We start from the raw sequence: 14,343 nt of genomic DNA on the forward strand, positions 1-14,343 counted from the left end.
TGTACTATTGATTATCTTAATTTGTGCACGTGTAGGTTATCTTTTGCTTTGTTCTCGTGTATGCTGCTTCTATTAAAAGGAAGAATGTGATCTCTTGCTCAGTGCTCTGAAAGATGAGCTGTAAAACTGTACAGGTGTGGTTACAACTCCATCTGAGAACAGGACTGCTCTACGTTTAACCTATAGCACTAGCTCTCATCTACAAGTGCTTACCAAAATCACTAGGGAGGCACCTGAGCTTGTGAACTTTGAAAAAAGTTCATGATTTTGATACCTAACCTTGAGTGGAGCTCTTTAGAGCTGTGCCACGTTATGTCCTTAGCTGTAGTTGATTAAATTACAGGAAAGCAGATTTCAGCGTAAGAGAGAAAAATAACTTTAAAAATCACTTAGTGGTACCCAGCAATGGAATGCTCCATTTTAAGGCAGTGAGCTCTCTGGGTAAATATATTCCTGGAGGAATACAGGCAGAGGTTGGATTACCACCTGCTAGGACTGTTGGCAAGGGGCTCCCAAATTCAGTAACTAGTTGGATCACCTGGTATTTAAGGTTACCCCAACTGTTAAGTTTCTTTAGCCACAATGTGCAATAGATCACTTACAATGGATATACACATTGCCATGAAAACTCACTATTTTACCAGAAGTATCATAATTATTTTTGTTTCTAAAACAACTTGATTAGAATTAAGTAGTGTTGATTGCCTTGGACATCAGTCTTACTGAGGGGAATACTTTTCCCCTTCTCCTCATGCTTGCGTGGAACGGAGGGAACTTCCTCTTGCTCCTTAGGAGAGAGAAGTGTGGAAAGCAGCTCTGTGAACCCTCATTCATTCCCTCTCAACAGAGAGGTGTCTTAACGGATGAGTGATTTTGGGAGAAGGAACTGAGCATGGGTGGCCCAGCCCGTGGTGGGTGTCAGAGCTCCCTGGTCTCAGAATGCAAAGCTGGGCTCTGTCCCTGCAAGGCAGAGGTCTGCAGATCCCTCTGCCCAGGGAGATACATTAGGGAGCCTCACTGGAGAACAAGTCAACCTTGGTCTCTAGTTCAGCTTCATCGATAATAAAGCTGATAGCTTGCATCTCTCTAACTCCCATGTCTTATTTCTCACTCTTTTCTGAAGTGAAGAGGGGAATAAGAGAGTTACCTGTTGATGTCCTTAAACCCCATAAGCATCACAATGGAGTCATAAATGGTAATTTCCCATGTCTATGATACTTGTGTTCTGAAATAGCATTCCACTATTTGTTTGAAGTCAGTGAACAAAGTGTTTCCAAAGTACAAAAAGAACAAAACATACAAAGCTCCTCTTTCTTTACTGGCATCAAAAATTGGGGAATTCTAACAGCTCAATTGTCTATCTTTAGGAAACAATAACATTTTCCAAGTTTCTACTTTATTGAGAATAATCTCAGTCGTGATCTGCCGAAGTTGGTCCTGGGCAATTTGAAGACAGGTCTTCTTTATCTGTAATTTATGTGATAAAAATGAAAGATTAATACAAGTTATATAGTAAACTATTCTAGAAAATTATTTCAACATAACATATTTTTTTAGTTGTGTTTGCTGCTTACTCTGCTAAACAAACCAGGAAAAGATAAAAAAAATAACAACCAAAATTCTTCACTCTCAAGTACAAAGTCCTTCAATTCAAGTTTAGCCTAGCCAGCTTCAGCAACTGTGTTAAAAGGGAAAGCCGTGGCTCTACAAGACATCTGGCAAGTTTTAAACCGTTTCTTTCCTTACAATGAAAAAAAAAAAATGGAGTGGATTTCAACATTCTGATTTTTATGGTTCAGGGACAATATTCTAACTACATAAAAATTAGTCCTAAAAACTTAATATTTCCTTCAAGTATCTTTAGGTGAAGAAAGAATCTTTAAAAATCATGAAAAAAAATTCATCATCCTCAAGTGATTAGGAAATTCTTTCTTTTGAAATAGAACTGAAAAACTCCCTTCTACACATTCAGTTTCTGAAAAGTTAAAAACACCTTTAGTAAGGCCTCAATTATTTCTATAACCACTATTTCTTTAAGACATTAATCCTGCTTGACATTTAGATGGAATAAGAAATTTCCATTGTCTACTGGAAATGTGATTTTTACAAAAAGACCAAAGTTAAAAATCAAAAAGCACTTGTGTACAATATTTTTAAAAAGTATACAATATCTTGTTACCTTCATAGGCTGTTCCACACCAAATACAATACAGATGCTCTTCTCTTAAATAACTTGTTAATATTTGTAATTTTTCCAGTACCTAGATAGAGGACACAAGCATATTAATAACTCACACTGAACAGAATCTTGGTTTTCTGATCTCCTGGATCAAACTAAATTAGCCCAGGGCAGTAAATGTTTGCTACACTCTCAACCACTTAGGAGAGAGGCCAAGGGCAGAATATATGAGAACATGTCCCAGTTTACCAGCCACCCTGATGTTTTCACAAGTCTGCCAGAAACAACAGAAACCACTTGCTAACATTTAGAAAATAGGCTTTGGCTGGCTCTTTTATAATCAGCATCCTGCAAAGACCCCTTCTACTTTCAAAGAATCTACCTCCCCTAGATGGGATGAGGTGCTTCTCTTTGCCATTAAAGTTCTCATCAGTGGTCTCCCAGTTTAGTGGAACATAGGTTTTTCAAACTGTAAATGTTTCCCACAACATTCTTATATACATGTAACCACAGAAATGTGTATTCCTTTCTTGAATAATCTCCCTTCCTCTGCATCGTGTTTTTTTGCTTTATTTACGGGTGGAGGAGAGAGGTACTCATTAGAATCATTTCCAGAAGTTTAACAGGAAACAAGGTCAAAACTAAAGTAATTTCCATTTGTAGGTAATCCATCATCCAAACCTAAGCTGAGGTGAGAGGGTAAATTGAAACTAAAGGGAAAAATTATATGAAGCTTTGATTTGGCGTTAATAACATAAACCTATAATGCGGTGGTTTTGAACTAGGGGTGATTTTTCCCTCAGGGGACATTTAACAATGTCTGGAGACATTTCTGGTTGTCACAAGGGGGAAGTGAAACTGGCATCTGGTGGGTGGAGGCCAGGAATGCTCCTAGACATCTTACAGCGCACAGAACAGCACCCCACGACAAGTTACCCAGTTCAAAACGTTAATGGTGCCACGGCTGAGACACCCTGCTCAAGGAGCTCGTGCCAAAACATACACTTAAATCTTCACTCGTATATTCATCTTCATCTTGTTCTTTTTCTTCCTCTTCCTCTTCTTCAGTCTCCTCAAGCCTCAACCAGTACCATGCCTCCCTGGGAACTTGAATATTCTGAAAATGTAGAATTATTCCCAATTAAACATAGCTAAACATAAGACTATCACAAGTATGTTCATGTCAACAAGTATTCAATCTTTCAATTAAATATTTACTGAGTGCTGCTTCAAGAGGAAAGCACTGTACTATGAACTCTGGGGATGCAAAACCCAATTAGAACATTGTGTCTAAGTTGCTGGCAGTCTGGTACAGAAAATAAGCTATGGGTATAAATAGCTTAATGGGTATAAAATAATACATATAAGCTAGAAAATCTTTTTATTTTTAAATTAATTTTTTGAGGAAGATTAGCCCTGAGCTAACATCTGCCGTCAATCCTCCTCTTTTTGCTGAGGAAGACTGGCCCTGAGCTAACATCTGTGCCCATCTTCCTCTACTTTATATTTGAGATGCCTGCCACAGCATGGCTTGACAAGCAGTGTATAGGTCCACACCCGGGATCCGAACCGGCGAACCCCAGGCCACCAAAGCAGAAGATGCTAACTTAACCTCTGCGCCACTGGGCCGGCCCCAAGCTAGGAAATCTTAAGTGTTATGACACACATTCAAAATTAAGTGCTATGAAAATAGAGAAAAGTGAGAGATTGCTTCCAGCAATCTATTTATATATGAGGGAAATTTTACAAACATTTTTGGGACTTTAAATGGAGTCATTTTAATTTGATGGTACTTGAAACATCAAAATAAAAAATAAAAGTAATTTTTAAAAAATGTTTTTAAGAAATGTTCAAATGAAATAGATAGTATTCTACTATGATTTTACTAGTTAGACACACAGGAGATACTAAATATGGACTGAAAATAGGCTATTCTGGCTAATCAAATATTCTGGTGAACAGAATTTCCACACATACTAGCTCTGAGCAATTAATATTCAAATAAGCAGAGAACAATTAAATGTAAAAATATTACTGAACCCTTATTGGATAATTCAGACTATACAGGTTCTTGCAGTAATCAAGTCATTATTGTATCAACTATCATAGATCAGTAGTGCATGTTAAATAAGAGCTTTAATGGGTAGAAGGCTAGATATACCAGATTTGGAGTTCTTTTTTTTTTTTTTTTGATATACACATGGCAAATCACACTGGGTGCCAAAACACTTTACCAAACTGAAAACAGGTGAAAGGCTTGCCTTCTGAGTATCCAACTGTTGACAGGCTCGCTGGCTTCTTCTAAGATCTCCTTCTAGCTTCATTTCATCTTGCTTACTTTTAAGTCTCATTCTAATTGAAAGAAAAAGTCATATACTAAAGGTCTATATCCTCTTTATCCATTTTAGAAGCTGAAGTGCCAGAAAACATACCACAAAAACAGCTCAAAGTTTTACCGAAATTGTTCTGCAGCTTTTTCTTCAGCTTGATTTTTCATGTGAATCTTTCTTCTGTAGCTTTCTAATTTTTCCTCTGCTTTCCGTTTTAATAATGCCTCATGCCCAAGGCCACTTTTCCCTGTTCAAACAGATAACGCTGATGAGAAACTTACTTATACTTCAAAACTTGACAACTTAAATATTTACAAATTGAATGCAATTCTAATTTGAATACAATCCCTCAAAATCAATTGGAAAGAATGACAGGAAAAACACACTAGAGATTTTTTTAAAAGACCCAAACACACAATTTGATGTTTACAAAGATCATCTGTCTGATCTAATAAGATAGTAGTAATACTATACAGATTTTTTTAAATCAGGAAAATAGTATCAACTGTCATACTTTCATATAAATATGATGAACAAATAAAACATATTTTTTCTCTTGCATTCATCTGAAGTATTAAGAAAAACACAATGGATAAATCTGTCTCAGAATACTTTTAGGATATTTTAATGGGAAAAAATAGCTTTTTGTTTTCAATAATTACAATAATTTCTCCCCATATTTATGACTTAAATTTTATTTTATATTCACTAAAACTTACTTTTATTTTTAGTTTATAAGGTTTAGAAGTTTAACTAACAAACATTTTATTGAGGGCTTCCTATGATAAGAACTGTAAGAGTACCACCATAAAAAAAATATTTATTGAGCAAATATATGTGATAGATCTAAGTATAAGTTATTATTACTGGTAAATATGCTAAAAAATACATACCTGTTTTGACGTTGAGAGGAATTGGTTCAACAATACCATCTCCTAAAAAAGAGAACAAAATACAAACTACTTCAGAAATTCTTCCTCAAACGACAGGTAAGCATAGCATGCAACTTTACAATGTTCTATACATATCCCCTCCAGTTTTTATGGTATTCAGAACTGAAAGCTGAACATCAATACTCTATAAGCAGCTACCTCCCTTGCCTTCAAATACCTAGTCCTCAATAAGGCTGACCCATGGCCTCTTATGCCACCCGAAGGCAGAGTTTTAAACACTGATAGACGTCTAAGAGAGCGACAGCCTTGCTAAGTGAAGTTCAAAGCCATCACCATAAAGGAGAGAAGAAAAGAAAAACAGCTGACAGAAACTACTATAAATATACGGCCTTTACATCTTAACAGTCTCACTTCCTAAACAGAGGTGAGAAGTGAGCTTCTCCAACTGGGTGGTCATTCAGGCAGCCGCCACAGGTCCAGAGCAAGCAGGGCAGAGTGCCGACATCATCTTCAATGTTGCTTCTCTATCCTCTGACCATTGTATTTCTCAACCCTTCACTTGTCACCACTCTTAGCTGCTGCCTCCATTGTAAGCCTCGTCCATTCCACTTGTTAAAGCCTTCAAGGCTGAGCTGGGCTGATAAGCAGCTCTTGACGGCACATGGCTGTCTAAAGCGGATGTGGGAAGATGAAAGTTCTCTGTAAAGTTTGTTAGTACGTAAGAGACTAGGAAGCTTAAGTTGTTTTAATTTCTGTGTAGATGGATACAGATTAAAGAGTCGTCACTGGTACACATCAATACATCACCATCTGGTGGTTAGGAACAGCTGTTTATTTCCAGATGTGACTCACCACTCTTGCCAAGGGCCTGACCACTTTTATATCCCATCTTTTGGAGCAAAGCAAACCCTTTGTTTTCACAGCCTAGGGCATTCTTCAACCCAACGTCACGTCTTTCTTGCTCTTCTTCTTTTAAACTCTTCTGCCTGTTTTTCAAATTAGCTTCCTGTTGCTTTTCTTCTTTTCTACGGGCTTCTCGGATTTGCCTCAGCATTGGCAATCCTGGTCTGATATCTTCTCTGAAGAATAAGGGAAAAAGTTATTCTAGATGAGTACATGAAGTTTTCTCATAACTTTGCTACTTACTCACTTGACACAATATTTCAGCACTACCTTTATGATCAACTTTGTTATCCTTGATATTAGAACATAATCAGTGGCCTCTGAGAATGGCTGCTTTAGTAAAAATGATGAAGGCTGGTGTCAGATTGTAGGAAACTACAGAAAGTATAGAGTTGAAGTTAGAAATAGTAAGTCCAAACTAATTTTTCCAGGAAGTTGGCAACAATAAAGAGCCAAGCTGAATGGTAGCTAGAAGAGACAATACGATGAAATAAAGGAAAAGAGTAAATTTCCTTGGAAGAGGGGAATAAAAAAGATGAAGGGCAGAAGTAAAACGCTTAGCATTAAAAGGGAAGAAGAGGCTCCTAGTATCTTTGTATTGACACGCAGGTGGTGTGCATAAAGCAGTAAGACTAACTTTCCAAGCTCACACTTAAAATCAGTATCATTGCTCAAGAGTCTACCTTATTGTCTTACACATGCCCTTACATGAGGTGTACACATTTACTTACTGGACATTAATGAAGACGTCAGACATATAGTCGTCGTCTTCTGCCATGTTCAACTTCATATGGCAACAGTATCTACAAAGCAAATAGGATACAGTAACAAGTATTTTTTTAGTTTACCAAAATGGACATAAACTTTTCTGTATCCCCAGCCATGACCTTTCTCTAGAGTGCTACCACATATTCCAGTGCCCTTTGACATCTTTCTCTGTGGCACTCTCAAACTCAACAATCCAAACAACTCATTCTCTTCTACCCCAAACCTCCTTCATCCCCTATATTTCCAAAGTAATGTCACTACTATCTCCCCAATCTAGACCTCTCATAAACCATGTTAATTCTTACTCCATAATATCCCTCGCAGGCATTTTTTTCTATGCGATCACTGCTTTAGTTCGGGCATTTCTTTCTCACCTGAACTATTACAACAGCTTCCTAATTGCTCTCATTACCTTTGGCCTCTCCTCTTCCAATCCATCCTCTACATCTCCTCCAGAGTGGTTTTTTAAAAACCTAAGTCTGGTCATGTTACTTGCCTGTTTCAAATCCTTCAATAAACTTTACCCTATAGGCAGTGGAGGACCAGTCACTTTAACACTGTAGCAGGAGAGATCCTTCATAATCTGACTCGACTCTCCCTTAGGATTCATTATTCAAGCCACATGGGCTTCTCATTGTCCTCTGAACACACTACCGGCACTTCCTTCCTTCGAGGCCTAGGCTATCCTCCTTCACCAAAACCTGTCCTGACCACTCCAGGCCTCTCCCTACAGCACTTTCTGTTCAACCTGCTCATTTGGAACTTGTATAGTTAACACCTCACTTATATGGGAACATTTTGAGGAGAGTTTCCATCCAAAATAGTTAAAATCACATAATTATTGGCACTTAAAGGGATAAAATAATTATCCAGAAAGGAGCATCTCAAACTTGATGTACATGAATTGTGCCGGGATCTTCTTAAAATGCAGAGTCTGATTCTGAGTGACCCTGAGGTTCTGCGTTTCTAACAGGCTCCCAGGTGATGCCAGTGCTGCTGATCCAGTAGCTGGACACAAAAGGGTAGTCACTTGTTGCAGTCTCCAACCCTAGTTCCCAAGACCCTGATTCCTGTAGCTCTTTCTTTGATGCTGTGACCTAGCACTCTTCCCAGCTATGTCGGCTAATAAATTTCCTCATTACTTAAGCTTGTTTGAGTAGGGATTCTGTCAACTGCAATCCAGAGACTGGACAATTACCCTGGATGAAGAAAGTAGTACTGTACTGGTTTTTAATATTTTTATATGTATATCTTCCAAACTAGGCTGTAAATCACAAAGACAAGTCCCCTATATCCCCACTGCCTAGCACTGTGTCCCAAACATCATAAATTCTTAATGTTTAGCTATGATGCGAATAAGAAGGGGCTTTAATAATAGTTATGATTTTGTAATAACAGAATACTTTTCTCCCTACATCACCATATCTTGTTTCCAAAAAAATATTTTTGTAAACAGATCATCAATACAGAAAATCACATGAAACAAATATATGGCTTAATGAATTTTTATAAGGCAAACACTCTTGTAACCATGTGGTAGCCTCCAAGATGGCCCCCAAGGATTCCTGCCTCTTGGTTGTCAAGGTCCTTGTGTAGTCTCCTTCCACAGTGAAGAGCACTGACCTGTGTAACCAACAGGATAGTCTGGAAATGATGGAGTGTGACTTCTTGGCCATAAAAGACACAACAGCTCCTGGATCATGTTAACTCTGAAGTCAGTTAGATTACTCACTCTGAAGAAAGTCAGCTGTCACGTAGTGAGGACACTTAAGTAGCTCTATGGAGAGATCCACGTGGGAGAAACTCAGGCCTCCTGTCAGCAACCAGCATGAACTTGGGAGCCACACAAGTGAGCCACCTTGGAAATGGATCCTCAAGCCCCCGTCAAGCCTGCAGATGACTCAGCCTGAGCTGGCATCTTCACTATATCTTAAGGAAGTCCGGGCTAAGCTAAATCCCTAACGAATTCCAGAAACTGTGAGATAATAAATGTTTATAGTTAATTCAAGCTGCTAAATGTTGGGATAACTTGTTACACAGCAAAAGATAATACAAACCATCATCAATAGCACATCCTTGTCAGCTACCCAGGAGTCCTCTTTGACCCCTACCCAACTGCACCCTTCCAATCACTTCCTTTTCTTTATAGTTTCATCATCCTGAAACATTAGTTTAGTTTTGCCTATTTTTCTTTTTGTTATAATATTCTAAGTTAAGAATGTGTAAGATTATATACAGCATTTGTGGTAATTCACCCACTGTCTCTAAAGCTCAGAATCTTCATTTCTAATAACAGTATTTTTACACATAATGGTTTAGCACCTACCCAGTATATCACACATTTTTATCCCATTTAATCATCATTAACAACTCTGTCAGGTAGGTAGGTAGTTCCACTTTCTAGTTGGAGAAATTAAGGCTCAGTATGGCTAAATGACTTGCTCAACACAACAAAAAATCCAGGTCTCAGTGCTCTTGCTACTGCCAATAGGATTAGATTATCTTTAAGGGACCCATTTAGCTCTAAAGTGCCAGGGGCTTACAGATTATTTTTAAAGCTCCCTTTTTATGATTACGATATACTGTGGCATCATCCATTCTCATCAAGCACAGGGATAAACTTCACAAGGCGACAATCCAGGCAGAGATGACGGTGGTTTGGACCACAGCGACAGCAGTGGAAGTGGTTGGAGTCTAGGCATATTTTGAAGGTAGAGCTAACAAGATTTGCTGATGATTGGAGGTGGTGTGTGAAAGATGGATGCCAAGGATTACTCCAAGGCTTTTGGTCTGAATATCCGGAAGAATGGAGTTACCAGTTGTTGAGAGTAGTTAGACTGTAGTAGGTTTCGTCCGGGTTTTGGCTGGGGTGTTTTTGTTTTTGTTTTTGTTTTTTTGGCAGAAAGCGGGCGGAGAGGTGGCAACAAGGGTGCTACTTCAGACACACTGAGAGTCCCATCATATATCCAAGCGGACAAATGAGCTAAGTAGTTGAATGTACAGCAGAAAGGTGACAAGAAACGCCTCTCAGTCCCAAACACTCCCTTCAGGCACCACTGAGCCCTTGCCTCTCGCGTCCCTCCCGGGTGCAAGCGTGCCACAGACGCGACCACTCACGAGTGGGAAGGTGGGAGACGATGTGACGGGGTAGTTACAGCCAGCGCACAGATCACCGCCCTTTACCATTCTATCGGGCGCCTCCAACCCCTTACCTGGCATTTGTACTCGCCCCGCGTCAGCTCGCGACAGCGCGCTGCGCAAGCGCCCACTCACCTGCGCAAGACTTCTGGGCCTCGGCTCCCGCCGGTGTTTCCCTGTGCGGAATCAATACAAAATCTACGGCAGGCGGGGCTAGGAGGACGTGGTTAGTGCGCTTGCGCAAGACCAGCCTTCTGCGCACGCGCTGTCCCCTCGTTTCCTGCCGGCTAGAGTGAGAGAGGCGGGGCATCCGGGTCCCTCGGCGGCTGCTTCTGGCTGCGGAGCTCAGCTGGTCGCCTCCTGGCAGACTAGGAGGTGAGGCCGTTCCCGTCCGCCGTCAAAGCATGGCCGTTGACACCCACTCACACCCCTGTCTGCTCGTACATTTTCAGAAGGCTGGGGAGGAAAATCGAGTTCGTAGTGAGCATCTTCCCTTTTCAGGCGCCGGGCTCGGTTCCAGGCTGCCGCCTCCTGGAGTTGACAGCCCGAGTGACCCTGCCGAGGCCTGCGGCGGCCTCCTTCGCTTCCCCCAGACCCGGCGCCGCGCTCCCGTCCGCGGAGTCGCCGGGTTCGCGCAGACCCGCAGCGCGCGCGGCCTCTGCCGGCTGCGTTCCCGGACCGCCCGGGGACCTGGCCGCCCCCAGCGCATCCCCGTGGGAGGACTCCTGGCCTTCCCGTGTGGGATCTGTATGCGAGGATGCCCGGACGTCCCCCTGGGCCCCGTGCTGCAGGAGAGGGGAAGGCTGCAGTGCACGGAGCGGCGGGCGAGGGAGAAAGGTGGCTAGGTGGTCAGGCCCGGCCGGTGGATGACCTCGGTGCTTCAGTTTTCCCATTTACGGAATGGGTTAAGGGCATGTGTTTTGCTAGGCCTGTGTCTTCTGGAGTAATGCCTTATTTGCAGTACATATTTTAAAATATTTTCCTTTCACTCCGTTACTCATTCTTCCTCGCCAAGCATTTGCTTTTGTTTTTGCTTGTACCCCTGTCCTTTAAAATTAGGTTCTCAGGTTTTGCCTCAAAGAAGTTGTAGATTTCCTCCAAATGAGATGAGAAGTAAAGCCTTGCTTTTCATTTCTTAGTGGTTGCATTCATTACAAGGTTGCATCCTTACAGGTATTCTTTCTTTATTTAAGGTCTGAATTTAAAACTTCAGTAATGGAGTTAGCCCACAGTTTATTGCTAAATGAAGAAGCTTTGGCTCAAATCACGGAAGCAAAGAGACCAGTTTTTATCTTTGAATGGTTGCGATTTCTTGATAAAGTCTTGGTTGCTGCCAACAAGGTATGGTATTGCTTTTTGTCCAGCTGGGTTAATGTAATAAAGAGTATTATGTGTTCGTGATTTGTAAAACACATTATGTTTTGGAAAGGTCCTGGGTCGCTTATGGAGCTTGAGAATATTACACTGTAATGGGAATTTCTCGTCTGTCCTTTTTCTATTCTGTGGCAAAACCCAAACCTCGTTTAAATCCCGTTTGTTGCCTCCTTCATGCCTCTACCTGGACAGTTGAATGTGACTGGAGAAAAACATGATTATGTGACTGCTGTCACTTTAAATTTGTTATCTCCAACTTCAAGTGGTCCCTCAGTGCTGTCTAGCAATCCCCGTATCTTCACTTATTTTACTGAGGAGTTATTAATAGGCTTTTTTTTTTCCTATTCTTTCTGCATGGTCTGTTTTATTCAAGTTGCCTTTCATTATCTGTCTGTTTTATTTTCTGTCTTTAAAATGAGATGCTTTCCTGAGACATCTAATCATCTTTGGCTGTCTCCTCAAATTTGAATGAGTAGTAAAAAGTTTCCTGGGCAGGGTGAAGTTTGTTAACTGTACTTCCCAGTAGGCCAGTCGGGTCTTTGAGGAACCCCTGACGTTAGTATCTTAGGTTTCTCTGGGCTAGTCATTCCCCAGAAGAGACTTTTGTACTCTAGTGTCATAGGGTATATGGCTAGCTGCCTAGGTTCTGGGGATTAGGGGAGAAAGCTGGGGACTTCAACATCCAGTATGTAAGCTTTCACTTAATTCACTGTTTGCACTGCAAGTTTCCCCAGCCCGCAGCTATGCCTGAGCTCCCTTAGTGCAGAATGGAGGAGCAAGATATGGAAGTCTTATGACTTGTAAAATAGACTCTCAGTCATTTCCTTCATTTCTAGACACAGCTTCACTCCCTCATTTATAAGCACCTAGGAAAAAACAAAAACAAAAAGCAAACAAGAACTTTTAGAGCATTCTGTGTTATAAGATGGATCTCTTCTCAACTTTCCATAGGGATACCTGGCTTCCATTATTTGTGTTGATTCTTTTCCTATTTTCTTTGCCCTTGTGGATTTGTGCTTTTTTTTTTTTGGTTACCCTGTAGTATAGTTTTGGTAGGGTTTCTAGAGAAACAGAGTTAATGCATGGATTCATTTACAGTATTTAATTAGAAGTTTCTGTTTTCTGTTAACCCCCTTCAACTGGATACTTGTGGCCTCCACTCTGCTGAAACAGCTCTTGTCATCAGTGATCTCACATTGCCCAAACCAGTGGTCATTATTGTGTCCTAATTGACCCATCAGCAGCTTTTGGCATAGTTGATCCTCTAACTTGAAACACTTAAAATATTTTTTATTTTGTTGTGAAATTGAAAAATGCAAAAGAGTATATAAAAAGTTATTTAGGGCCTGGCCCCATGGCCTATTGGTCAAGTTTGCTGTGCTCTGCTTCAGTGGCCCAGGTTTGGTTCCCATGTGTGGGCCTGCACCACTTTTTGGCAGCCATGCTGTGGTGGCGACCCACATACAAAGTAGAGGAAGATTGGTGCAGATGTTAGCTCAGGGTAAATCTTCCTCAGCAAAAAAAAAAGTTATTTACATTATGAAGCCTGATAATATGAACATCTCTATACCCTCCACCCAAATTTAACAGTGGATTGTTATCATTACTGTTGATGCACACTTTGTGTCAAGTTCTTCCTATTTGTGGTTCCCAAGACGTATTTGCTTTTAGTGCTCTTCCTATTTCACTAGTTACTCTTCATCTCTTTCGTTGGCTCCTTCTCAGTCCTGAGCTCTTTTTTTAAAAAAAATTTATCTATACTTACTCCTTCAATGATATTATCTAATCTTAAGAATTTTACTACCATCTATACAATAATAACTGCCAGCTATCCTACAACCTGCTCCACCTCTTTATCTTGGATATCTAAACAGCATCTCAAAGTTAATGTGTTCAGTACCAAATTCTTGAATGCCCTCCCAAACCTGTCCTTTCTCCAGTGCTCTCCAACTCAAGAAATGACCATTTCATCCTTCTAGTTGCTCAGGTCATAAACCTTAGAGGCATTCTTGATTTCTCTCTTTTTCTAAAACTTCAATTCATATTCATCAGCAAATCCTGCTGATTCTATCCACTAAATATATCCAGAATTAAATTATTTTTCGTTAACTCCATTGTTACCACCCTCATCTCTCATCTGGATTACTGCAACAGCTTCCTGAGTGCTCATCTGCTTCCAGCCATGTACCTTGTAGAGTATTCTTAGCTCAGTAGTCAGAATGAGCCTGTTAAAACATTTAGATAACATCCCTCCTCTGCTTCAAACTCTCATTCAGAAAAAAAATACAAAGTTCTTACAATGGTGTCTAGGGCACCACGGAATCTAGTTTCTTCTACCCTTCTGACTTCATCTCCTACTCCTTCCTCTCTCTTACTCTGCTCCAGCCAAACTGGCCTTCTTGCTGTCCTTGAGCATGCTAAGCATGCTCCCACCTCCAGGCCTTTGCACTTGTTCCCTCTGCCTGGAATGTTCTCCTAGGTATCTGTGTAGCTCGCACCTTCACTTCTTTTCAGAGAGGCCTTTTCTTACTAATCTATAGAAAACAGTGAGAACTCACACTATTCATTTATTTGTTAAGTGCTGTCTCTCCCCACTAGAATGTGAACTTCATGAGGGCAGAGACTTTGTTGTGTTCCCTGTTGCTCCCCAGTGCCTAGAATAGTGCATGGCATGTAATAAGTACACAATAAGTTCTTCTTGAATGAATGAATGAATTCTCAGTATTATGGGTAGATGTGAATATTTTTTCTGTTGCCT

General features: G+C 40.6%; 2 protein-coding genes across 17 annotated transcripts in view; one reads left to right on the forward strand and one right to left on the reverse strand.

The window, feature by feature from the left end:
• Nucleotides 1–1,297: 1,297 nt before the first annotated feature.
• Nucleotides 1,298–10,864, reverse strand: GPATCH11 (G-patch domain containing 11). 12 transcript variants are annotated; one of them, XM_070574061.1, is made up of 10 exons: nt 10,347–10,822; nt 8,806–9,048; nt 7,037–7,108; nt 6,255–6,481; nt 5,403–5,444; nt 4,636–4,756; nt 4,441–4,531; nt 3,183–3,296; nt 2,180–2,261; nt 1,298–1,467 (listed from the first exon to the last, which is right to left on the reverse strand). In XM_070574061.1, the coding sequence occupies exons 3-10, from the start codon at nt 7,093–7,095 to the stop codon at nt 1,412–1,414; spliced, it is 792 nt and encodes a 263-aa protein (XP_070430162.1). In that variant the 5' UTR covers nt 7,096–7,108; nt 8,806–9,048; nt 10,347–10,822; the 3' UTR covers nt 1,298–1,411. The 12 variants fall into 12 exon arrangements, with proteins under 12 accessions (XP_070430162.1, XP_008514374.1, XP_070430167.1 ...); XM_008516152.2 differs by having other exon boundaries at nt 8,697–8,850; nt 10,347–10,447; XM_070574066.1 differs by having other exon boundaries at nt 5,814–6,481; nt 10,347–10,431.
• HEATR5B (HEAT repeat containing 5B) overlaps nt 10,469–14,343 on the forward strand; it is a 107,711-nt gene continuing 103,836 nt past the window's right edge. Inside the window, exons 1-2 of one of the 5 annotated variants that reach the window (XM_070574050.1) lie at nt 10,469–10,586; nt 11,405–11,552. In XM_070574050.1, coding sequence (XP_070430151.1) covers nt 11,427–11,552 — 126 coding nt within the window. In that variant the 5' untranslated portion in view covers nt 10,469–10,586; nt 11,405–11,426. Of the gene's footprint in view, nt 10,692–11,404; nt 11,553–14,343 lie in introns of all 5 variants that reach the window. The other 4 variants (XM_070574053.1, XM_070574051.1, XM_070574054.1 and 1 more) reach the window with 4 other exon arrangements.

The sequence above is a fragment of the Equus przewalskii genome, chromosome 14, assembly GCF_037783145.1.
Source record: "Equus przewalskii isolate Varuska chromosome 14, EquPr2, whole genome shotgun sequence".
Lineage (NCBI taxonomy): Eukaryota > Metazoa > Chordata > Mammalia > Perissodactyla > Equidae > Equus > Equus przewalskii.

Excerpts from the sequence above, each read along its gene's own strand:
- GPATCH11 (XM_008516152.2), bottom strand. The coding sequence starts at position 8,749 with ATGGCCAAGAAGTCACACTCCATCATTTCCAGACTATCCTGTTGGTTA. Across the intron at positions 6,482-7,036 it reads GACGTCTTCATTAATGTCCA|AGAAGATATCAGACCAGGAT; the intron begins GTAAGTAAATGT and ends CTTATTCTTCAG. Across the intron at positions 4,532-4,635 it reads AAAGCTGCAGAACAATTTCG|AATGAGACTTAAAAGTAAGC; the intron begins GTAAAACTTTGA and ends TCTTTCAATTAG.